The sequence below is a fragment of the Cyprinodon tularosa genome, unplaced genomic scaffold, assembly GCF_016077235.1.
Source record: "Cyprinodon tularosa strain WSP-4 unplaced genomic scaffold, ASM1607723v1 ctg543, whole genome shotgun sequence".
Classification (NCBI taxonomy): domain Eukaryota; kingdom Metazoa; phylum Chordata; class Actinopteri; order Cyprinodontiformes; family Cyprinodontidae; genus Cyprinodon; species Cyprinodon tularosa.
The window spans coordinates 344675-371525 of record NW_024039278.1 but is presented as its reverse complement, the minus strand read 5'-3'; the positions used below and the strand labels follow the sequence as shown (position 1 = coordinate 371525).

The 26851-nt window shown below is 37.6% G+C and overlaps 1 protein-coding gene across 2 annotated transcripts in view; it reads right to left on the bottom strand.

Annotated features, from left to right (window-relative positions):
* LOC119796332 (C-Jun-amino-terminal kinase-interacting protein 1-like) overlaps positions 1-26851 on the bottom strand; it is a 49166-nt gene extending 22315 nt beyond the window's left edge. The window contains exons 1-3 of one of the 2 annotated variants that reach the window (XM_038304837.1): positions 26655-26851; positions 14941-15052; positions 2242-2490 (exon numbers count right to left, since the gene is read on the bottom strand). In XM_038304837.1, the coding sequence (XP_038160765.1) occupies positions 2242-2490; positions 14941-15052; positions 26655-26731 (438 nt within the window). In that variant the 5' untranslated portion in view covers positions 26732-26851. Of the gene's footprint in view, positions 1-2241; positions 2491-14940; positions 15053-18912; positions 19441-26654 lie in introns of those variants that run through there. The other variant, XM_038304838.1, reaches the window with a different exon arrangement.

Here is a 26851-nt window from a genome sequence, read left to right as displayed (position 1 = left end):
ATTGGATTCACTTACTTGCAGCATTCACTCATTCCACACCAGTATGATACAACTGTGGCCTGTTTTGTGTTAGTTTTCTTCAGTTCCTGAGTGAGTAGAGGGGCAGGTGGAGAATTTCAGTCAAGACCGTCGTCTCTCCTTGGTTCTACCTTGGCCCTATTGTGGCTCTACCTTTCTTATACCTTATCCAATATAGTTAGAATATCCTGAGCTGTATTTGTGCTGCCATTGTATATGTTTGGGCTGCTGGATTCTTAATTCTGCTTCACTCTACCTCTATTCTGCAGTATTTGTCAAGTTCCACGCATAGATTTGCTCTATCTGATTTTTCTCATCATAGCAGAGTCATCTGGCCTTTTAATGACTCCTGTGATTCCATCCTCGAATGAAATATCAGCTGTGCTTCTGCCATCAACATCTCTGTTTATAGATGTTGGAGATTGGCTTGTGTTCAATGTAGTCCTGTTTTTTTACTGTAAGTAGCAGAATTGGCTTGGTGTTTGTGTGCGTGACTATGTCTTTCCTGGACTAAGCCACCTGTGGAGCAAGTTATCAGTGAGCTTTTGTATTTCTGCTTTTTTTTTATGTCTGATTCTGTCTCCTTTAACCCCAGTCGGCCTCATTAGATGCTCTCTCAAACTGAGCTTGGTTTCGCTGGAGGTTTCTTCCTGTTAAAAGGGAGTTTTCCTCCCCACTGTTGCTATATGTATGCTTGGTGTGAGGGATTGCTGGAGTTTCGACTAATAAATGCAAGCAAAGGTCTTCACCCCGGCTCACCCAGGAGGAGCATGTCTTGCAAGTTAATGAGTAGACACAATCACACTGGTCTTCATAACCAATCTGAAAGAAATGTCCCTGTAAAGTGCCTTAAGACATGTTTTATGAATTGCTGCTAAATAAATAAACTTAATTGAACTGAACTTTGCAGCAAGTCCTAATACTTGAGCATGCATTGGGCAACAGCTTAAAGGAAAGTTTCTCTTTAAGAAGAGGAAACCTCCAGAAGAGCATTAATCAGTGTGAGCAACCATTTGCCATAGGGAATAATTGTGATGGACCCAGCCATTAGAGGAAACAAGGAACAAACTCTGTAATATGTAATTAACAACTGATATTCATTTCAATGTAGTTGCCAAAATCGGTTATTGTATTATTGGATATGGATATTGGCCCAGATTTTCAAATCAGTAAATCCCTAAATTAAAATTATTTCAATATTGTTTATGTTATAAAGAATATTTTGGGGTTATCCTTATTTTTACAACACATTTTGTTGAAGAGACTGGTATTGAGTCACTTTAATCTGGAAAGATTATTTTGGTCTGTGTTTTCCCTTCTCATCCTCTCACCAACCTGCAAAATCTATCTGAATCATCTTTCCTGACCTATTTATAATCCGTTTTCCATTATTCCAGATTCTAATTCTAAAGCCAAACCTCTTCTAGTCTCAGACAGTAGCAACCATTAGTTCTGTTTTTTTAGTACACCAATTGTTGTTTCTGAAAAAGAATATGTCACTAGCAAATATACATTCATTGATATCTGTATTGCTGGTTCTTAATGATAGATATGCGATGCAAAATAATGCAGTAATGACTATTTTCTTTGCTGTTAGTTGATCCCCTAATTTTGGATGTGACATTACCGAACCTAACACCTGTCCATCAAATTATGCATGTATGTCTGTTTTACCATTCTCAGTCCCTGTGGTGACTATTTAATATAACTTTAGGAATTGATTTATCAGACGTAGTCCTAAGGTCTTCCTCAGAAAGGTTCACGCATGGGACTTAATATTACACTTTTACATTTCCACACAATCTTGTTGTGTGTCATGACTTTCATTGTCTTCTAAACTGTTTTCATATGATGCTAAGAAGCCTACATTAATATTCTCTGCCACCAAACACTATAAAAAAAAGAAAATTACCCTGATTTAAAACAGTATACTGTCAGAAAGTTTCCCCAAAAAGCTCCCACATCACACAGAGATGGGTACCAAGGGGAAAAAATGTCCTGACAATGAAAGCTATTGTTCACTCCACAAAGATCCAGTCAGGAAAACAATTGTTCCACAATATTTCCATTGATAGAATACCTTTTCTTGTTTAAGGGAACAAACACTCTTCAAAGAAATACCTTTCTTGTACTCATGATTTCCATTAGTGGTCTGCCTTGTAAGAAAGTGCATGTATGTGTGTGAAAGTGTGTATGTGTAGATAAGGTTAAATTAGGACACACCTGTGAGCGTGGCACAATCGGGAAAAGGTTAAGGGTCGTAGGTCTCTTGGGCCGGTAAGTATCCATGGTAACTGGTGCTCCAGAGTCCTTGATGCCTGGTGCGATTGCAACAGCGGATGCCTCTTTATCACCGCAGTAACCGTCAGCACCGTCAATAAGGTCCAAATGCAGCATCCCTGCCTGAAGCTGCCCAACTGCTCCAAGCTCCACCCTTCCTGAAACGCTACTGGTTCCTCGCCTCACACGGCCCTACAGCGATTGGAGGAAACCCAGTGTCAGTCAAAGTAGAGGAAGAGAGAGTAGAACAGAAAGGAGAGAGCATGTGTGCATGTGATGAGGAGACAGAGGAAACCAATAATAGGCTGCTCCGTCTTTGGCAAAAACAGTTTTGCTGCCAACAGTGGGAAACATAATCCAGAATAATGTAAATGAAAACGCCTCTTTTATATATAACGTTTCTGGGAGATTCCTACTTAGTTTTCTTTTGTTAATTTTTTTTCTGTACTATTCATAATTCTAGTTTGCAACTATACTCATGTTAGACCACAATATACAGTTGAGTTGTTCACCCATTTAAAGAAAAAGAGCCTACTGACCTATTGACTATGGTAATATATATATATATATATATATATATATATATATATATATATATATATATATATATATATATATAAATATTTAGAATTTAGAACCTTTAACACCGTTCTAAATTCTGTTTTGCATTTTTTTTCTGAGAGCTATGTTTCAGATCTTAAACAGTTATGACCCACATGGTCATCATGACCAGACATTATGTATAAGGGCAATGAACCAGTTAAGTCTGATTTACTTATCATCATTGCTCTGGCAGCTGAACACAACACACAGAAAGAAGAACTGCTTCTATTGGCTTTGACATGGATTTTAGAGTCCTGGTAAAGCCTATTATAGTCTTGAACTCTCTCTTTCCTTCACATGCAAAGGCTAATTGTAAAACACTAAATAGTTTCCACAGATCTGGTTCTGGTACATTAACTTTGTAGATGCCTCACTGAGTTATTTGGAGAACTGTACCAGAATGTCATCAACAGCTGAGCTAAAATGTAAATAATAACTTATTTCAATTTAACTCACATTTCACAAAGGATTTCAAAACTATTGTACTCATGATATCATTATAAATAGAGATTTGATCAAAATCATAATCTTCATGGTTCACTGCAAAGTAACTAATGATTTCTATTTCCCATTTGAAATACTGCAGATTGGTCATCAACAAGTATGTCTACAACTACAGGCTGTTACTAAATCCCAGCTGGTGAATGGCATGGAGGTTAATCCACTTCCATTGGCTAATTGTTGTCTACAAGCTTATTTGTATGCAGTAAGGTGCTCATCCCAGATTTCAATGCTCTTTCACTTTTTATCTCACAGCAAGACAGAAAAAAAGCATGTTTGAGAAAAAAAGGTGATATTGAAAAAGAATGTAAAAGAATCTGTAAGCTGAAACATTTGAATATAATGCAGGAAGATAGTGCTTATTTTAACTTTAGATAAAATTCTGTAGAAGATAGACTGAAGTTCTGTGTTTATTATCAAAAGTCACAAGTTGTTGCCACTTAAATACTGTGTCCTGTTACATAAAACAACTGCTGTAATAGGTTAAAACTGACAAATGAGGGCTAAACATAAATTTGAAAAAAAAAAAATAAAGTTATTAATCGATATAACACAAACCAAATTATTCAACAACACAGGGAGCTAAGATACCAAATAAGTCAAACAATGAATGTACTTTTTGAAAAGGCCCTTAAACAAAGAAGAGTATTGGGATTCCAGTATTACAGCATATGTTTTATCCAGACAAGCAGAACAGGATCCTTCGCTCCAGCACCAGCAATTCAGTTTCTCTTATTTTTTAATCGACTTGAACGGAATATTGCTGCTAAACTTTCCACCAAATGAGCAAGACAATAGCAATGGAGGTGGATTAGCAGTGCTTTCAAAACCAAGATATACGAAATAAAATATACAAGTTAGAATAATTATTTTGCCTTTAGATTAAAAGAGAATTTTTTAATTGAATTAATCTTTTTTATTCCATTCAGCCGTTCATTAATCTGTTCCATGCATTTATTAAAGTTTCATCTATACTTAATTTCTTTCTTGTGATGTGATAACTCAAGTTTCCATCCATCCATCCATCCATCCATCCATCCATCCATCCATCCATCCATCCATCCATCCATCCATCCATCCATCCATCCATCCATCCATCCATCCATCCATCCATCCATCCATCCATCCATCCATCATGGACTCAGATTCTATCATTCCCTTATGGTGTTGCTTTACCATAAAAAACCTCCATCCCCAAACAATCATTTTTTTCACCTATATATTGTTAGCTGTTATTGCAGATGCTTGCAGATATTATTTTATAGTGAGAAATTATGACTTACTCCTTTAAGGGAGTCCTGCCCCCTGTTGCTAAGAGACAGGAGGCAGGAGGAAAGAATTGCTGTAAAGATGATTGAATTTCTTCTATTCAGAGCCGACTGAGCAGGTAGATAAAAACTACATACAAAAACAGAAAAATAAACAAAAGCCTAAACATTTCACAATCCCTTAAAGTTGTAGTTAGACTTGAGAATGGTGCACAATAGCATATATTTATGAGACTTTTAATGGCGGATTAAAAATCGGTATGTTTCACACTTGGTTTTGTCTGTTTTTTTAAATGAACATAAACAAAAATCGCTCTATATTAGCATAAAAAATACTATTTTAGAAAACTAATCTTTATTACCTTAGATTATACATGTGCAGATAAACTACACGCTTATTATATTCATAATTTTTCATTTTATTTGCCCTCTAGATTAAACTGACATTGAAAACCAGCTAGGCATAGCAGATAAAATAAAGAAAATAAGCAATTTAGGACACATGAGTTGCTTTAATAAAAATAAGATAAATATAACAGAGCTAAAGAGACATAACTATTCAGCCCTAGATATATTAAGGATAAAAATGGTGTAATAGTAATTTTAAAGTTTGAGCATTAAAAAAAACAAAAAATAAATAACCTTATCCATGAAAAGACAACATTATTGGTATATAATAAGATATTATACAGACAAAGATAAAAGAAAATTAGTTAAACTGTATGAACACATCCTTAAATGACTGAGGACATGATCCTAACAGGAACAAGGAAAAAAAAGGCTTCTCTTGTGTCCTATTGAGTCGATGAGGCAGCCTCCTCTCTGGTTACCATGTGTAGAGCAAGTGACGTGAGCAGTCTCCATGGGAGGATTGTGTATGTGTTTCTTATTGCACAAGCGCAAACACTACATGTATTTTCAGCTTTGTCAGGTGCAGTGGGTGAGTGAAATACTGTTTCCATGGAAACAGGTCTACTTGTGTTCTCATATGCATTAGTGGTAGTGCTTTAAAGACATATATCACATTCTATCTCCTTCCTCTATTCAAAGAAATTGTTTTAACAGTGGTGACACTGTTTTGTAGTATGAAAGAAATAGAAAAGCACCTAATTTATATCCACATTTTTAACAATGGTTTTTGTGACTCAAGAGTAAAATGCCCTAAACAGCTTTTTTGTAAGATTGAGAAATTACTCAATCACTTCTACTTTTCACAATTATTTGTTTTACCTGTTTTGCATTATTTCTACACTGGATTCACGTAGAAGATTGCAGATTTCCTCTGCAATAGGTATGATACAAACACCGTAAGGATTAATTTGCTCTGCTATAATTTACATAAATACACATTAGCTCTTCCCTAAAAAAAAATTTCGTCTCCCTTGCCAGGTAAGTTGTGTCCCTGCCGAGAGACCCTGTCAAAAAGGCAAGGCAGAATAGACATTGCAATTAGTTTAAGAATTAGTAAAACATATAGTGAGAGTCCGCAAACGGCTTTGTGCAACTGTCCCTTAATTTCTATGTGCACATCTGCAGACATTGAATTGACCACTTTGTGGCCCCACCCTGACATATCTCTCTTGGCAACCTTTCACACACAACAAATGGCTACACATCAAATCCATCCACCCTTATGGATCTGCATGGAAACACTCGCCTCTCCGAGCACTGCTTGAGTAGACATGATGATGATCCATGTTGTCATCTCATGTCTCTAAGGAGCATTATATCTCGTTATGCTTTGTCTGAGCTTAATCTGCTCCACATTAACCCTTACATACGATAGCCATGTGCACTTAAAATCCAATGCCATATGTCCCTCAGACATATGGCATATGCACCCTGTTGCAAATAATGATCATAAAACCCTTAAAAAAAAGAAAAAAACTGTTACGTATAGTTGCTGCGGTTTTCTATTAACAGAAAGAAATGCATGGATACATGTTTTCTTAGATATATTCAAATGAGAAACTTTACACTATTTTTGGTGTAAGTTAACCTTTGTGTCTAGTGTCAGCACTTGAAGAACACATATTTATTTACACTGTGGTATCTATCAATGTTTTTTAAATTTGCAAGCAAGTTTTTAAACCAAGAGATAGTATTTAAATATCAAGGATTTTTATACTACTGTACAAAAAAGTTTGACTGTGACAGTAATCAGAGGGATTTAATGCTGTAACCATGAAGTCAGCATTCTGCCAAGTTCACAGGCATTCCAAAACCCTTTAGTTTCATTTAAAACACAGACATACTACTCTTCACATGCATTTTTAACAATGCATGCCCCAAAGTATATAACAAGCATGAGTGCATGCTCCTCTATACTCATGGTTTGCTTCTTATAGACCTTTAAATTCTCTTCTGCTTGTGTGTGGACCTGTTTCCATGGCTTTATGTCAACATTTGTCACTTTAAGGGTGGAAGCAACCTGAGAAAGTACACTGCTTATGATTGACTACTTTTCAAGAAATCCCGACTCTGCTGTTCTTTTGTGTAAGTGATGTTAGCAAAGCAGCTTTAGGGTAATATATCTGCTCTCATAAATAGAATAATTGTGACTTTATATCCAACAGCCATCTCTGTCATCATGTGATGGTCACATAGTCAGTAAACCGAAACAAAACCACTTTTTCACTTTTTAACAGACAGTAGGGTAAATTTATTGGTTTGTTTATTTTTATCTTAACAATATTAGAAAAACATTATTTCCAATTGTAGTGTGCATATTTGGTTAACTTTTTTATATTTTATTCTGTCAAATACTTAATATTGTTTGTCATTCCTTTTCTGGTGTCGTGGAAAGTTCCTTCTACTGGGAGAATGCAAAGGCTGGCACACTTATTGACTGATTGATAGATTGGGTGGTACCATCTGGAGTTTCACTATGGGGGTGGACCATGGAGTTCTCATTTTAATATGCTGCATTATATTTTCTTTTTTCTGGCTTTTGTGATTTGCTCATTTTGTAAATCTTGTTTAATTGTTAGTAATTTAAGTTTAATCCGTAAGCTAATAGCTTAGTTATTTTTGTTAAATTTGTGTAGCTTTTCTCCCTACCTTTTCCTCAGTGAGTCATTCTGGTCTGATCAGCCAATCAGTGAGCTGATCAGTCCCCTTTGTTTGTTGTGTGGGAGGTCAGTTTTGCTGGTGCAGTTACTTTGAGGTTTTGCGATGCTTAACCTTGATATTTTTTGACTTAACTTAGTCTCTTCATTTGACCTCTTTTTATGGGCCCTGTCTTAGATTGGTTAGATTTTTTTACTTTGGGGAAATAAAAAAAAAATTTTTTCTTGATAATAACCAGTATGTCCTCACGCCTGGCTGGCTCGGTCCCTCATACATCAATTGAAAAGTTTGTATACAAAATGCTGGACTAAATCCTGAACAGAAATATAACTACCTGTGTTTAACTATAAAGAAAACTAATTCAACCCTCACTTTCCTCATTATTGAAAATTAAGCTAATGTTAGCTTAGCTCCAACAAAGTCCAACATTTAATGTTCATTATTTTAGAGCATATTGCTACTGCTGTCAGAGCTGTCATGACAGTGTTAAACTAAGTTATTTAATAATGACTTCACTTAACAAATTTTAAACTCTAATATGACAGCGATAAGCTTGCAGATGCTTTTCTAGCTGCAACCAAACAGTACTGTCAATGGAAGTGGGATTTGTTAAAAAGTAGCCAATCACAGGCAGTTTACTTTGTCAGGTTCCATCCTCAAAGGGACAAAAGTTGTCAGAAGTGGACAGAAAAAGGTCCACATGCAGGTAAACTGTAGGCCAAAACACATATTTACAGAACCGTTAGCCTTTTTTTCTAATACACTTCTTAATTTATAACCAAATGATAACCAAGAAAAAAATCCACACTGTCACTTAGGCTGGACTCAGTCATTAAATCAATAAAAAGTAAAATGAATTCAGAAACAGACAGAAGGGTGCTGCAGGGCAAGATGTTTAGACTAAAACTATGGTTGGAAAGGAGTTTGCAGGTAAAACATGGACAGATCTAAAAAAGGAAATTCTATAATTTGAAGGCAAAATTACTCCAATGTATTTCTCTTAGTACTGGAAACCATAAAGTAATTAAATATGTTGAACAGATATAGCATTAGGTGTGAACACAGGCAATAACATTGCAACAGAAAAAAAAAGTCAACAAGGAAACACACACCGGTTGTGAATATAGAAAAGCACATGAATCTTTAATCCAGACATTCCTCACCAGAAGCTTTCCCTGCTCCGGGTGTTAGCCTCTGCCTCTCCCTGGATCCTGTTTGCACAAATAACTGCAATGTAGAAGACCTGTCTGTGATAGCCAAAAAGTTCACATATGGCATCACTGTCATTGGTTTAAACCAGCACAATGACGAGTATGCATACAGAAACTAATATGGTCAGAATCACCTTAAGCTCACACACCGCCTCCGCTCTCTATCCTTAACAACCATGAATTTACTGTGGATAACAGTAAGTCATCACCCATTTCCAGGGACTAAAGGGTCCTCACTCATAAAAGAAAGGCCAACAGAGAGAGCACATCCCTTGCAACTCAGAACGCAAGCCAAAAAGAAAAACAACTGGATATAAGTTTTTGGTTTAAACTTTACATATTTTATCTGAGGGGATTTTTTTTTTCAGAAGAAGGACCTAAGTAATAAGGAACACTCTTCTGAGGAACAAAATATCTATACTTTTTAAAAGACAACCAACTCTTAGCAAAGGATTAAGGTTTAAAAACATACAGTCAAAAATTAAGCCTGATGCTCAGCAGTACTAATTACTCACTAATTAACCCTTTCCTGCATAGAATCAAACATCTCACAGTGATCTACCAGTACCAATATTGCCCTATGGTTTGGTTCCAACCTATGTCTAAATTCAAGTCTGCAGGACATTAATTAACAGTTTTAAAGCAGGGGTTTACATTAAGGAACCCCTGTTTTTGGGCAAATGAAATGTGAAAGTCATTTGACCAGAAAATTTTTTTACTTGCCCAGTATAATGTTTGATAAATATAGTTCCTCATATTCGTTTTTGTATATATATCAATAAAACATGTTTGCTTTTTAAATGTTTTTTGTAATTCAGTATTTGTTAAGTTTACAGGTTCCTGGTGTGTATATTCATGCGTCAGATAATGAACTCAAGCCTACATTACCGTGTTAACATGCTTTTCAGTCCTTCCTGCACATTCTTTTCAAACTAAACTTTGCTTTAAACTGTTGTGTGCTTGGAAAAATATAAATTGTAATGTTAAAAATCAAAAAAAAACTTGACAGGTAAAAACTTAAGATAAATCACAAGACAGAAGTCAATGTTACAAATAAATAACTTTTATTTTAGAGTCATGGTATGTTTATACAAGATAATACTATTAATATAATGTAACTATTCTAGAGAATCATTATACATAGTTATTTTATACAGGGTTTACACAGTCTTACATAATTTCAGAAATCCCTGACTTTTAACTGACTCAAGATTAGTTTTCCCAGACAAAATAAATGTAGCAACAAGACAATAATAAGAGACCGGGCGATGGTTAACATCGAGCCCTATAAAGCTTCTTTGTTATTGTAATTTTGAATTAAGAAAGACTTCATATGCAGGAGTATTGAAGGACCCAAGAATAATCTCTAACCACAAACACGTAACTACTGTTCCTTATTTTTACATTTTCTTTAGAGATGCAATATTCAGGAAAATCTTTACCAGTAACTCAATAAGTAAAACTTGCAACATGAGCTGCTTCTCATCTTCTACACTGCCACGATTTAGTCTGTGTGTATGTCTATCATTCTGTGGTTTGGCTCAGCCACAAAGAATGACAGAGTCAGACCGCAACAAATAATCATACCCATCCTGATCTGACACTCATAATCAGAGTGTTAGGTCAGGATGGTCAAATACTTAATAGTGTATCCTTATAAGAGAAGAAGATATATGTTTAATATTGTTATTACAATTCGGTTATGGCTAGGAGTTTTTTCCCCGTTGCACCAGCTATACTGCTAGGCACTGTTCTTGACTAAAATAAACTTCAGAATAAAATACTTCAGATACTCCATCCAAGTGGTTTGAGCCATAGTTTAATGTACACACTTTATACCGACTACTTCCATTAGAACTACAGAATATGTAGATAATATGTAGAAATTATTCTGACCAACATGAGCTCATTGTTTAAAAATGTTCAACAAACCCCTTATTCTGAAAACAACACCTTTCCAAATAAACATATCCAAAGACTGGTGAAGATTCTCGCTCATCCAGGTCATAATCATTCCACAAAAAAAAATGAAAAAAACAACCCAATGGACTTTGTTTGAAAAGGCTTTGCTTCCCATCTAGGAAGCCTTTTCAATTCAAAATGTCTGAATTAGTGTTGAGTAAGAAGCTTTATATAGTAGCCCAAAAGATTTGTTTTGGCTTAGAAAACATGCAAATTGAACCAGAAGGACGGGTCCGCCACTTAGGACCACAAAAACGACTCCCCATTCCTAAGGGACACACCCTCTGATTGACTATACATCACATTCAACAGACATCACATTCAACAGACTGCCATCGAGCCAAGAATATCTTAAAGAATTATCTTTAGTGGCATTAAGATCATGTTGCGTACTACAATTCTCAGAAGTGGCAGATTTGGGCAAAAATTACCTTGCCATGTGAATGAATCCTAAGTGAGATTAACCCTTTTGTTGCAACTGGTAGGAGACTTGTTTTATCTTGTTAGTCAGAAACTGATCAATACTTTTTTTCCTCATTCAGCCCTTAAGAGATGACTAGTCATCAATTTTCACAATAAGTACAAGTGCAATAATAAAGCTGAAATATAGAAATCTGATTTAAAATTAGCTCTAGGATAGGATGGGAAAAGGAAGAAATATCAAAAAGTCTTTTATGTCTCAAAATATTTGCAGCCCTCTGAAATTTGTCAGTCTGGCCTACGCATTAATAAATGATCAAAGATGGATCACTAGAAATTGCCACTAAAAAGACCCTCTACCCTCCTGTTGCCAAGGATACTGCAACAGACTTTCATGGAAGTGGGGATGGTGGTTTCACTGGGAACAGAGCAAGGAAGACCTGAAAGAATAATAAATCTAAATCTTTTTTTTTCTTCTAAGTTACCTATGGTTCAGCACATCTAGTGCAGACAGATGCATTTCACGATTTCTCTAGTTTAATTACAATACACTCGGGTCTATATGCATTACTGTTTGTTTTTTTCCATCTTCAATGCTGTATTATCTACATTCCCTCAAAACACAAATTACATACAATTAGGATTTTGGCTCTGATGTAGAGTTTATTTCACTCTCTCAAGCCTCTCACCCTTGGGAAGATGGTGAATGCAACAGCTGCTTGGGGAAAAAAATAAAGCACGTGTATAACTGTCTATGTCATTGGTAAGTCAGCAGGCAGTGTAAGTAAAATAATTACAGATAAAGAGAGAATCATTCATACTTCCGGCTTCTTTTTCCTTGCTTTAAGATAAACATGAATCATACTCTAAAGACGTCTGTTAAACAATATTGATTTTTTTGTTTCAGGTAGCTCTGGACTTAAAGGGACCATGCCCGGGTTGTAGTTGAGTTCTTCATTGAAGGGGAGGATAAGGTCCTAAAGAACTAAAGATAGAATTCCAAGAAGATTCCAAGAAGACTGGCCACCCAACGGTTGAAGTAATGTGTTTCTTAGGATAGTGTTGGAAACCAAGGCCAGCACTTTTCAGAATAAGGTTAAGGAAACTAAATTCGACCACGCCCAGTTTTGGCGGTTGTAGAAAAGGCCAAGCTTCATGTTAAAAGTGAAAAACCAGTCAGCTTTGAACTGTCCAAGATTTTGAAAGCTGTCTTCTGTAAAATGCTTAGAGCAAATGAACAGCTGATTATCAAACTTTGCAGGGATCTTCTGATACACAAAAATAATCCTTTGGAAGACTGTGAAAATTTTCCCCTTTTGCCGTGCAGCACGGAATACTGCATTTATGCCCGGGGTTCTGGCTCTTTTCAATAGAGAAACTGCCTGCTTTGTAATTCTTGTAGAAGTAAACCCAACTGTAGGGTAAACTGGTGTCTTACATCTACCTTCTACTTCATATTCTCATGGGCCAGTGAACCAGTGTGCTGTTCTGTATGTCAATTTCGGGGCGTGACAAAAGTATAGGCCAGAACCAAATAACGCAACATCCCTGTATTGATGTCAATTCTGTGCTTCGTTTGAATTCGGCCGTTTTGTGGTGGAAGTTTAGAATTGTGAGATTTGCAGAGAAAGGAGGTTGTTCTTTTACTAAATACTGATTTCTTTTTTAAAGAGTGTAGTGCAAGTGCCAGAGAGTTTGAATTAATTTACCCCTATTGGTAACAAATTATAATTACACCAGTGTTGTGTACGTGAATGGGAGAAGAGGAAAAGCATTGCAGTCTACCACTGCGATTCCAAAGGTCAGTTAAAGGCGTTATGTCCTCTAAGGTAAGAAAGTTATGAATATTGAAGTTATCTCTCTAATGTGTCAATAGTGGCAGAGACTCAACAAAGTAATCGGGTGAACAAGAGCAGCATGCCGCAACCACTTGCGCGCCCAGACAATCTCACTTGCAATACCCTCTCATGAACAGACTACAGAAGCTCATAAGGGGTACCTTGGGTGAATGGAAGGCGATTTATTTAAAATGTTGGGCAATGTAAAGGCCATGTGTGGGGAAAAATGTTATATTTAACCTTTAAACTTACACAATAGTCCTTTAAATAGACTTAGACTTTAGACTTAGATAACGTTTATTGTCATTTTGTAAACACAGAGTGTATACAAAATGAAATTTTGTTTTGTAGGGCTTTCAGAACATTTGGATTCCATAAAGTGCAGCAGTGATCAAATGTAAACAGTGTGAGAGAAAAGACATAAACGCACTGATTTTGAAGTTCATAGCATTAAATATGTATGGTGCAAATATGCAGAATTTCCGTTTAGTGTTATCAGTGTGATAACACTAAACCGACATAATTTAGAGATTTTTCAACAGTTCAGCAGTCTAATGGCAGTGGTGAAGAAACTGTTTCAGAATCTACTGGACCTGCATCAAATGCTGCGAAGCCTCTTCCCAGAGGGCAGCAGTGAGAGCAGTCCATAGTGGGGGTGTGAGGGATCATTGATAATGTTATGGGCTCTGGACACGTAGTGCTGGGATGAAATGTCTTTTATGGGGTGATGAGGATCCCCGGTGATCATCTCTGCTGTTCTCACCACTCTTCTCACTTTCTTTCATTCTGTGCACTGCACCCGCCACACCACACAGTGATGGTCAGAATGCTGTCTATGGTGCTTCTGTAGAAGGTGGTGAGGATGGGTGGGGGCAGGTGGGCTCTCCTCATTATCCGCAGGAAGTACATGTGCAGTTGTTCCCTTTTGACCAGTTAAGTGGTGTCTACAGTCCAGGTGAGGTCATCTGTGATGTGCACCCCAGGAATTTGGTGCTGCTGACCACCTCTACAGCTGAGCTGTTGATGAGCAGTCAAGCGTGGTTAGGTCGATTTATCCTGAAGTTGACGATGATCTACTTCCTGTTCTCCACATTCAGAATCAGACTGTTATCTCAGGACCAGCCCACCAGCTGCTCCACCTCCTCTCAGTTTGCAATTAATGCAATGTTTTTTTAAATACATAAAACAAATAGGGTTTTTAACCTTCCAAAATTTTTTGTTAATTTCTACTCTCATGTCCTTCCAGTAATACCAAAAGTTTGTATCATATTTTGGAATAAACAAAGCATTAGGTCATTAGTAGGTTTAAATTATATATTACAAAAAATGTAGATAAAACAAAGTATTAACCTTTAGTTTTTGTTTTGAGGTGTGATGATCTAAGGGCAGAGAGTGGATGTCTAGACCCCTTTAAAAGAGGGACCTCTTCATCCACCTGCTTTCTCTCTCTTTTCCTCCTCCACCTGTGGCTCGACCCTACATGACCACGCACACTTTTAGTTTACTTTGTTCTTACCCAGCACCCAACATTATACTGTATTGCTATCTTACTGATTGCATTTGCAACAAGTACATACTGAAGACATACTAAAAAAACCCACTAAGGTTAAAATCTCGATCTCTGCTTTAGCTTTGTCCAAAAGGTGTACAAGTTCACATTAAAATAATATGAAACAACTAGTTAGCAAACCAGTTCAATCAATATTCTAACAATATTCTAACAGAAAGAATAGCATATTTTATCAGATTTTGTGACTCATGACGTCTTACTCTTATATCTGGGCCGTTACAGTTGAGGCTCATCCCTCGCTCGTCAGTGATCTCTGTAATCTCCGAGAGGTCATCATCCTCAAACTCATCCAGACTGATGTCATGAGTCAGCCTATTGGTAGCAGAAGATTGGGATAAGAAGGGGTAGGTAGAGATGGAAGGGGGGAAAAAAAAGTTAATCTCTCTGCATTTAAAATTCAAAGCCCAGAGATTAATTTAAAATGTGTGACTAAAAGAAATAATTATATTTCTAAAGTCAAACATTATTCAATAACTTTTCAAGTATCAAGTATCCAAGCCTTCAAACAAAGAGGAATTAATGGAAATTCTAAAATTTCCAGTGTAGTGCAGTCATAAAAACTGCTTTCTGATTTTGTTGAAGATATAAACTATAAATTCTGATTTGGGACCATTTTTTGTTCTAATAATTATCAAATTGATTTGTGTAAAAAATATGTGACTTTAATGTTACCAACATTGGCATAACAAAAAAGACAATTAATTGTAAAAGACAATTAATTAATTGTAAGTTCCTTGTTGAAACATTATACATACATGGAATACTGAATGTGTTAGTTTCACTCTTAAAAAAAGTGTATAAAAACACAAGCATAAGAACAACAAAATCGCCAGCAGTATATTTGCAACATTGTACCAAACATTTACTTTGATAGTATTTCATTAATCATAACTTGACTGACTCTAGCCTTAAGCATAAAGAACAGAGCAAAAACCTCAATGTAATTATTTACTGAAGAAAATTAAATCAGTCAATGTGAAGCACATACATCATGAAGCTGTTGCAGACCTGGAGAGCTCCTTCAGTGACAGACTGCTGCTCCTTATATGCACCAGGGAGCATTATCACAGATCCTTCCTTCCAGCAGCTATAAGACTATAACCACAACTGTTCCTAACAACCTCAACATAGAACATTGTTGAACATTGTAGAGCAAGGACCCTGAGCATCACCTTCATCAGACTGTTGCAGAATAGTGTCTTTCCTCAGGCTTTTTACATCTACTGTTAAGAAAGACCCTATAGGAGAAGGCCATGAATACAGACTTTCTATGATGTCACAAATACTTTGCCTAACACCCTCCATTTCACATCACATCCTTACCTTCAGGGTACAGCAGATAAGTTATGCTGCTTCAACATGCACCACTGCTAAATGGGTGCTATTTAGGTGATAATTTAAAGAGTTTATCAAGTATTTTCTTCACACACAGAGCCGCATAAAGTGCATTCTGATTCCTTGTCTCCATTAAACATAAATAAAATAAAATGATCCTTGACCGGACTCTGGATTGAATCCTTCTTCTGCTCTAGTACACCTCCACTCTGACATAACTTCTCTTGCAAATACCAGTGGGGCTCCACATAAGTTGTATTAAGAAAGTATTAAATATATAGCTGTCAAAAGGCATGAAAATCTAAAACTAGATGATATTGGTGACTGACTGGACAGTGATTCAGGTTAGACTTATCAGATACATAAGTACAGCACTGCAGTTTTATGTAAGAATGAAGTGATTTAAATCAGTATATTGATCCAGAGTTCTTTTATACATCTGTTTTATGCTTAATCATTGATTCTAAACAACATAATGAACAATTTCCTTTTTCTGGTTGTGACTTCAATGTTTCCTAGCAAACAAAGGCAAGAAAAAAAAAACATAGATATAGAAATCAGTATCCTCCTCAGCAACAGGCTTAGATATGCTTGTATTGAAAAACAAGCATAGTTAGATCATTTTTCCTAGATGAACATTGAATCATATTTGAGTAAACAATCCTTGATATTTTCTAAACCTCGTTAATTCTGCCTGCTATCTGCGGGCCATTAAGAGGCTGAACAGCACAATATTTTTCTTAAACGAATAAATGATAAGCTAAAATCAGTCACAAGAAGCACATTGGAGAGAACCAACCAGTTATCTGACTATGCTCACTTTGGTGAGCCATGGTACATGGTAATGTTTCTTTATTGTCACTCAAGGGTACAATGATATTGTAACTGTCCTGGTATGCATATGTGGACCAACCGCAACTGACTTTAGCAATTTTAGCTTAGAATAGGGAAATGTTACAGGAATATCAAATGAGTAAATTAGGTTTTCCAAAAAATTGACACAGCTAATACAGAAAATAGCTGTTGAGTTTGGAAAATTTCTTGCTATTTAAGAAGTGGTCAAATGGAAATAATTGATTTTTAACAGTAATTTTCATGTAAAAGCTTAACTTAATTCACATATCTTTTAAAGTAGAAGAAATCAAACTAAAGTTGATGATTCGACAGCCTGGCCTTCCAACTTAAGTAACCAATATTTTTTTTAATTCAATTGTTCCATTTATTAAGTTACAATTGGCTTGGTCAGGTCCAGTCAGGTCTGTGCATGGCTTCTTAAAAAGCTGTTTCAAGAGCAATGGCAGAGCTACATGGTTGTTTTATCATTTGTGTTGCAAACAAGCCGCCATAATGTGTTAAAAGGGTCTCCTCTCCTTTATTTCATAGTGTAAGAATATAAGAAGGTAAAACCGTAAATTTCAATCCTACAGGGCATTAATTATATATTTTGTACTACTTTTATTATGTTTAAAACTTTTGAAAAACATCCTAATGGACACAAAGACTGCAAAAATGTGTTAAAACAGGAGGGTATTTCAGAGTCATGCAGTGAATTTCTGTGGTTCGGTGTTTGTCTCATGTTTAAGATGTCCTTTTTGATTATGTGGAGAAATCATATTGTGCAGATAGACACAGCACTACAGGATTGATGTTTCAGTTTGTATTACTATGGATTTAGACTAAACTGCTGCCTTGTTCTGACAGTGGGGTGTAATAGGGCAGTGAACTGGCATTTGTACATCTACATGGCATCCATTACGTGTGCATTGATGAAGGACACTATGACCTCACACTTAGGATATAATGGGACAAACAAGCTTACTAGTCATTAAGAAAAACTGGAAAGCCAAAACAATCATAGCTAAAACATACATAGGTTTTGATTTATAAATGCTAAGACACAAAATAACAATTCACTATTCATCTTCAATAACATTTTTCGTGCGGCTGAAACATTTATATTTAATTTTACAATAAAAAGTTATATGTAGTTAAATGTTATGGTTAGTTAAATGTAAGTAAATGTGAAAAAATATATTGATAATACAAATAATTTTATCAATGATATCAAAATTGATGAGAAAGGGAAAAATGTGAGGCAAAAAAGCTAAACAAACACCCAAAAAGCAATTAACAGTGCCAAAACCCATGTCTAAATTACAGCAACAAACTCATGCTGTTTTTCTGACATTAATGGATATATAACTCTGATAACTATATATAACTCTATATAATCTACAGATTTTAGCTGACAAGCTAATTTCACCCAAATATACTGTAGCCAAGTTAGATTTAATAGCAAATTTGAGCAATACCCTTTACATCTTTCAGCTTACTCTGTATATGTTGCTGTATATTCAGAAATCACTTGATCTTGTCAATACAAAGAGGAAACAAGACCCCAATGCAGACAGTCATTCATCAGCTTTGCCCTCCTGCAAGGACAAGACACGGGGTATTATCCGGACCAGGGTTGTCCTGACAAATTCAAGACATTGGGTTTTAGAAAGGTAAAACACTCCTGTGCATGAAAACAAACTCTATCAATAACAGAGTAGTTGTTCTGCATCAGCACTCTTGCCATTATACACATGTACTACATAAGACCTCCAAGAATATTTTCTGACAGATTGCCCACTTCCTCTGTATGTTCTGCATCCCCTGTAAAAATAAAGGAAAAAAATGTGCATAGGTCTCATGCATCCGGTCTCCTTCAAGGGCTTGCCTGCTTGAGGTGAACGATGCAAGGAAATGAAAAGATCATGAAAAGAAATGTAGACAGTTGCACACTCACAAGGTCACACTCATACATACTGCTAGTCACAAAAACAATGCCCTACCATTTCTCCCACTGGTCCTCCATCCAACCCTCTCCTCCTTCTCCTCCAGAGTCCATTCTGTACGTGAGGAGGGCATCCACAGGCAAGAGAAGAGAAGGATGAGAAGGAGCAAGAGGGTAAGAAAGTGAAGCAGGGAGGGAGAGAAGGAGGAGCAAACAGGAAGAGAGCCCGAGGAAAAAGGAGGAGGGGTGCAGCTCGTCCGGGTCGGTAAGCGAGGAGTCAGATTGAAAGCATTGCTTGCTACCACTCGTCCAGAGGGGAGAGAGATAGATGGGGTAATTGTTTGAAGATGTAGCACTGAAGCTGCCAAAGAGGAGTAGTGTTATATAACCCTCACTGTGCTGTGTGCATCAGATTTACTACGCCACTGCAGAAAACTGCTGGTGTTAGCAGATCATTCAACAGCACGGGAAGCCCCAACCGGGAAAACATTAGCACAACAGGACACTCCCCTGCATGTCTCTCTCGTTTCAAGTGTCAAGCTTAATTATTCATGAGGAACATCAATTATCAGAGGATTAATTTTTTACGGTTTTGTGTATCAATTGATCAATCTTGCCTACAGAAAATCCCATATTGTCTTTTTCTATCAGTTGTAAAATGATAGTCCTGTTTAGCAATGTAAAACACAAGATAGATTGTTGTTTATTCAGTCTGTAAGACTTAAATTCCACTGTGACTAATTTATGGTGGATTTGTATATTTTTAAACAGAAACCCAAGGTTTTCTTTTTCTATGGTAAATGGTAAATGGCATGTACTTATATAGCGCCTTTATTCAAGTTAGGAGACTTGACCAAAGCGCTTTACACTACATTCATTCACCCATTCACACACACACTCACACACTGATGGTGGCAAGCTACATTGTAGCCACAGCTGCCCTGGGGCTCACTGACAGAAGCGAGGCTGCCGTACACTGGCGCCACCGGGCCCTCTGACCACCATCAGTAGACAATGCAGGTGAAGTGTCTTGCCCAAGGACACAACGACAATGAAAGTCGGAGCCGGGGCTTGAACCGTCAACCCTTCGATTACAGGGCAAACTCCTACATCCAACGCCACTGTCGCCCTTTTTTCTAGCTCGAGTATTTTGACCTGCTTATTGAACATCCAGTCTGTGCACAAATACTCCGGCACAGTAAAATGTGGTACTATAGAATAAAGTGACAAAAAGCCACAAGAAAAGGATTGAGCAGCAGCAATAGGAGTCCTGGAGGGACAGCCCCCAAAACTGGTGGGAGGAGCTACAGCAGTGGGAGGGGCCATGAATAAGACAGCAAGAAAACCATTGGTAGAGCTAGCTGAAACGGAAGGAGCAGCAGTAGCAACTAGGGATGGAACGGTTTATGAAAACCGTCCGAACCGTTCGGTTTGATTCGCGTGTGTTGCGTTCGGTTCATGCGCTGCTCCTTTTTCTCATAGGCGAAGCGTGTACTCTCCAGAGCAGAAGGTGGCGGTACTGCGACCAAAGCCAACCACCAGTAGTAAACAAGAAGACGAAGCGAAGCAGCGTAGCCGGGTGTAGCAGAAAAAAATCAGTTGTTGTGGAGAATTGTGTCGGTATGGCGAGTGGGAAAGAACAGGAGTTGGAAGACGCGCCAGCAGCACTTTATAGGTCTGCTGTATGGGACCACTTTGCATTTAGAGTGACCTACGATGACGGCAGAAAGAAAGTTGTGGATAAAAGTGCAACAGTGTGCAAGCATTGTGCAACATGTGTTGTACTATACAAGACATAATAGATTTTCCTAACAATCAACATATAACGAACCGAACCGAAAACCGTGACCACAAAACCGTGAACCGAACCGAACTGTGGATTTTGTGAACCGTTCCACCCCTTGTAGCACAATACTTTTGCTGCACAGTGTGACTTTAAGTAGTCAGAATGTTAAAGCGGAAATTAAATTAAAATTACCCATCCTGCAAACAGGAGGCCTGGGTTCGTATCCCAGGTAGGAGAAATGAGCTGCCAGTTTGGGTACTTACGCAAGACCCACTCTGGGGCAAAGGAACCACAGCTGAAGCCTAGTGGGCGGATATTGCGCCACAGCGCAGAGATAACGCATCTCAAGGGGAGAACTCTGGACAGAGCCAAAGAACTAAAGACATTCATCAATAAGTTAAATTCAGAGGCAAGCTCTGTCTCCTTATCTCCTGCCCACAGTGAAACAGACATCCCATCCTCGCTTTCACCCAAAGCCTCCCTACAGACCTCAAATGTTTATCTTGTTCGCGTTTCATGAACCCTCCTATTTCAATGTGTTTGTTGGTGCTGCTGCTTGTCACTACCTGATCCGTCCTGTAAGCATGATCCGTCCTGAGCATGCGCGAACAGAATGAGATCCGGATTGCCGTAAAACTACATAATAACGGTTCTAAAAATAGTTATTTATATACTTAAAACTTAAAAAAAAACGCTAAACTACATATTGAAGTTTAAAAATATTGAAGACTCTTCTGGAAGAAATGGATACGTTTTACATTCTCTCCATTGTATTGCGTGATGTCATCATCGGACATACTCAGAGCAGTCACAGTAACGTTCGAAAGGCTATTTAAGTGGTTTTTTTTAGAATATGCAATATTTACACAAGTACAAAAATATTCAAAAGGAACCTCCCCTCCGCCGGAAAAGACAAAAAATAAAAAAAAGTAAGAAAAGCTAATTATTGCCTATCCAGAAGTTATTCTGTTGGTGCATGTGCAGGATGAATCGTGCTTCTGGGTAGCGATACTGCTTCCTCCACCTACCACCTGTCTGTTTCTCTGTGATTCTATAGAACCTTTTCAACCTTTATCTTACCCAGGAGATGGTTCCAGTGATGTGGAACACCTCCTGCCTTGTTCCAAAATAAAAGAATACTCAGCCAACAGTCAACAATGTCTATATACCTATTCTCCTGGAATCTGATATAAAGAAGGTCCTAGAGAGACTTATCTAGATTCACCTGGACAAGCACTCAAACAGTTATTAAGTTACCTGCAGTTTGCTTTTCCCTGTGGAGTTGAAGATGATATCATGCAATGACACCCGTTTTAACAAACCCATTGTTATTTAAATAAAGCAGACAGCACTGTGAGGATCAGGTGTTTTCATATCCCCAGTGCTTTTAACACATTTCAACACATTTTTTTTTTTAGACAGAGTCACAAGAAGAGGCTTTAACAACTGCACGGAAATTCAAAAACTACTTGTCAAAATGTCTACAGTTTGTGAGACTAAAGAGACGGGAGTCTAACCGTGTAGTCATCAGCTCAGGAGCACCACAGGGGACAGTACTCTCATCTTCCATTTTCACTTTTTACTCCCTCGACTTACAGAACAAGACTCCTGTCATCTAGAGATGCACTGATTCAATAGTCAGATTGGATATCGCCTCTGACATTGACCAATTAGTGAATCGGATACCGATCCAGTCATTTCTATTTGTAGTGATCATATATACAGCAATACGAGATCTAGTGACTACAATTTTATGATTGCAACGCTGAATGTGTCATCCCACAGAGCACACACAGCAGATGCTTATGATTTATAAATGTAATATTTTTTTTTACCTTGTTTTAACTATGCATATGTCAAGCATGATGCCTTTACTTGCCTGCAGAGGTTAATTTATTGAACAAAAGTATTAGATAAGTATAGGATATCAGCCAATACGCTTGGCCCCTGTATCTGTATCGGATTGTTCAAAATTAGATCGCTACACTTCTACTGTCATCCGAATACACGGATTACTCTGCAGTTGTTGAGTCCATCAATGTTGAACAGTAAGCTCATAAACTGCTCTGTGGCATGGTGTCGAAACCACCTGATCCTGAATGTGAATAAAACAGAGAAGGCCATCTTTCTACTTTAGAACCTCTGGAGTTGATTTTTGACGGGGGAGTTTTTTTTTTTTAGAAACTGAGTAAGATCATGGACAACCCTGAGTGCTTCCTTTTAGAAGGCTGTTGAACAACAACAATGTGTCTGCAGTCAGACTTCACCAGGTCCACTGCAAGATAGATCACTACAGAAGATCCTTCTTGCCTACAGGTATCGACATCTGCAACAATTTAGTGAAATAAAAACCCTAAAGGAGTTACAACACCATTTCATTTTCCTTCGTGATCAGCAAATTATTGTTGAATTTAGTTGAATTAGCTGAGTGAGAGTGTGAATTTTTAACTAGTAGAGTCTTCAATAAGGTGTGCCGAAAGGGTTGACCTTTCAGGATGTCCTGCAGCATACTGTGACAGTTGCAATTTCACACACTGGTGATTTCAGTCACCAGGGTTTATTGTGGCGTCTTACACAAGCTTGGGAATTCACTAAGTCGGCCGCCTTCCTCCAGAACTTTTGATTTACCCCTTAAAGCCATGTAAAGTATCTCACCTATTAATTGGAAGAGTTATGCCATAAAAAAATGCATTTGAATTGTTTAGGAAGCTGTAGAGATGGCAGTGCCACTGTTATCTGAGTTAATGTTGAAAGAAGTGTAAAAATAAAAAGAAAATAAAAAAGACTGTACCCGTAGACGATTCAGTTTCTAATAAACCAGAGAGACAAAGTGGACCAGCAGTTTCATTACAGAAAGGTGGTGGCATTAGCAAAAACATGTCTGATCAGCAGAATTTAAAAGACAGCAGCAAATAATCAGTAGATAAGAACTGCAAACAAGGCAACTACTGTCTGGGACAAGACAAATGCATGGTAATTAATTTAAATTGCCCTGAAAGCGTGCTGCACAGTGTATCAGTGGGTAGCACTGCTGCCAATTCCCAGCTTGGGGTCTTTCTGCATGGAGTTTGCATGTTCTCCCTGTGCCAATGTGAGTTCTCTCCAGGTACTCTGGCTTCCTCCCACAGTCCAAAAACCATTAAGTTAAATGGCTTCTCTAAATTCTCTTTAGGTGTGAGTGTGTGCATGAATGGTTGTTTGTCCTGTTTACCTCTGTGTTGCCCTGTGATGGTCTTCCATTATCTCTAGCCTGATAAACCAGACTAAATGAGAGATGAAAGGTGTTATTTAGTCTGGCCCCGATGAATGAGACATCAGAAGATTGTTGATGAGAACAATCCATTGTTTTTCAAACCATGTTTGTGTCTGTTGGCCAACGCTCTGAGCGAAACTGAGTGAATACGTCCTTCTCAAAAATGAATGAGGTTAGAGCCTCTTCCTGCACATGTTTCAACAAAAACAGATTCCAAAGCTGAGTCAAAAATCATCATCAGAGCCAGGAGTCCTTCAAGCACGAATATGCCGGAAAAGGCCTGCTGCAGACGGGCTGCGGTTAGCCTTGGATGCCATTAGATTCGGAGGTCCGATAGTTGCTGCGGTCCTCTCAACTTCGGGAATTGTTTTTTTAATTATGAATTAAATCAGTAAATTGACCATATAGTAATATATTATATCTTTTAAAATACTTTTATTGAACAACAGCAACAGAAAGAGAACTTTTAACTTTCAATGGAGCGCTCCATTGAAAGCTGCTGCTGGTGCAGTGCATGCTACTGTTGTGCTGTCTTCGGCGTCGTGCAGCTTTGTCGTCACACCCTCAAAACCCTACCCGCTTTGCATCCAGACATTCAAAACACATCTCTGCATTGTGATTGGCCCGCCAGATTTAGGGCCTGGGGTATTGATCGAGGCTAGACCACTCGCAGGCAAAAAGGATTTTGGCCACAGGCAGGTGAGGCTAGTTTACTAGGCTACAGAATCTCATGTGATTTTGGATGGGAGGTCAGTGAAATTACTAAAAATAATAATTGGATGTCTATCACAATATATATACTTATACTGATTTATTCCCCCGACCTAATTACAAGAACTAATGTGTAGCCTTAACGAGTAATACTTTAGTGTTTTGCAATAAGACAACAGGTTGGCCCAGTTTAAATCTAGATTTCTCTGAATGTGTAGACTTCATAAACCCAGATTGAAGTCATTTTAATTGACATAGAAACACTTTGCTAACACTAAGCTTCTCAAGTGTCTTGTTGACATGTGGAGCATGGATAAGATTTGTCAATTTTTATAAATAGTATAAGGAAGTCATAAAAATAAGTCATAAAATAAGACATTTTAAATTTCAAAAGTATAGTAGGCTTTTTTAACTACAAATAATAAACACCTTCTAGATTTCTTTTTAAAACTAAAATCTAATCAGGCATTTATAGTTGCACTTGAAAGTTTCCATACTCTCCCATCAAAGCAAACAATAAATTCACACTAGTAATTCAATAAACACAAAACTGAAAAAGTAATCAAAATTTAAGAAACGATAATTAAGTCAATTTAAAATTATGAATTTTTATTTAAAAAAAAACATCTATTCATCTTCTCCTCCTTATTCTCTCAGGATTGAGATCAGGGCCAATGTCCATCTTCAGCAGTCTATAAGCAAGATTTCAAATCCTAATAAAATTAAATGTATCAGTTGGAAGTGGAGCTGATCCCACATCTAAGCCAACAAATTACTCATAGTGTAGTTACAGAAGCAGCATAGCAGCTGCCTCATTTTTAACAGCATCAAGTAAAGGGGGAATTGTGAATTCAAACACAGCATGCAAAGGGAAGAATGTAACGGAAACAAGCATGACAACATATGGCTGATCTGGGACCAATCCAAGCTGCACTTTGTTTTTTTTGGCCTCCCTTTATATCAGGCACACCACTGATACACTTGTTTCATCACAAAATAATGATAATGTTATTTTATAGCTTTTTTATAACTTATATTACATTTATTTTTATTGAATAACTACCCGTTTGGATTCTCATTTACTGCTAAACCCAGATTATTAGTGGCTATATTGTAAAACAGAATACAGGTACTTTTATAATATAATTGTATTTAAATAGCTATTTGTTAGTTGGAAAGCATAAGCTCAACTATTCAAATGTCATGAAAGTCTATATGAGGCTATTTGCATGATTATTTAGCGATACTGAGATTGTAAAAGACTGAGCGTGAGGGGGGAGGAGTTTCTGTTGTTATCTCTCAGGGGAATATTGATCAAAGGGCTTCCAGCCACAAAGTAATGGCCCTTAATAAGAATAGAATTGGCCACAGGCAAAGATGCAATGTCTGAGGTTGTATGTGAGTGCATGAAGCAACAGTATGTTTATGCAGCATATTAGTTTTATTAAGGCACTAAAAATATCTACAAACAAGAAACCCACGATAACATGTCTTTATCCTAAATTATTAGAATATTCAGTTGGACTTTAACCATTACACCGTCGACCTGTTAAATAATAGCTATTATTTATAGAACCACAAGGCTGGGTGGAGGATTTCATCTAAACTTTTAAGTTGTCCTAAAATAAATGCAAGATAAAAAAGCATATATCAAAGATGACCAAATAGAAGTCCGGTTGATAATAGAAGATAAACAAAAAGAAATTCAAGGCAGACTGCTTTTGTCTTAAAGACTCCAGGGATTTAGAGGTTTGATCAGATTAGAAAAAAGTAGGTTATGCGACACATGCTCTGTGAAGGAGCAGCTAGACTGCTCCGTCTGAACCTAGTGGGAGCAGACACGCCCAAAAACCAAAGAGATGCTCCCCTGAAAGCCGAACCGACGCTGTTTCTGCTGCGGAGGCGAACAGGCAGCATCAGCATCCATCAATCCTGCAGCGTCTCCTCAGCACTGCTTATTGCTCAATCACACAATCAGACTAAGCGAAAACACAAACACATCGTTTAGCAGTAAACAGACACAAACTACCCAGTCTGCTGGAGCTCTTACCTGCAGCTGGCTGGAGAGTTCACCTGGACGCTGCGGCCGGGCGGTGGGGTGGCTTTCCTCTGCTCTCTGTCCGCCATGCTGCCGAGCCTTCATTTCCCCACAGACCTCGCTGACAGTGAAGCTGGCCGGACCCGGCAGACACCTGAGAGGTGCGGTGGGAAAAGCTCCTGCAGGGTGATGCCTTCGAAGACTCTGGG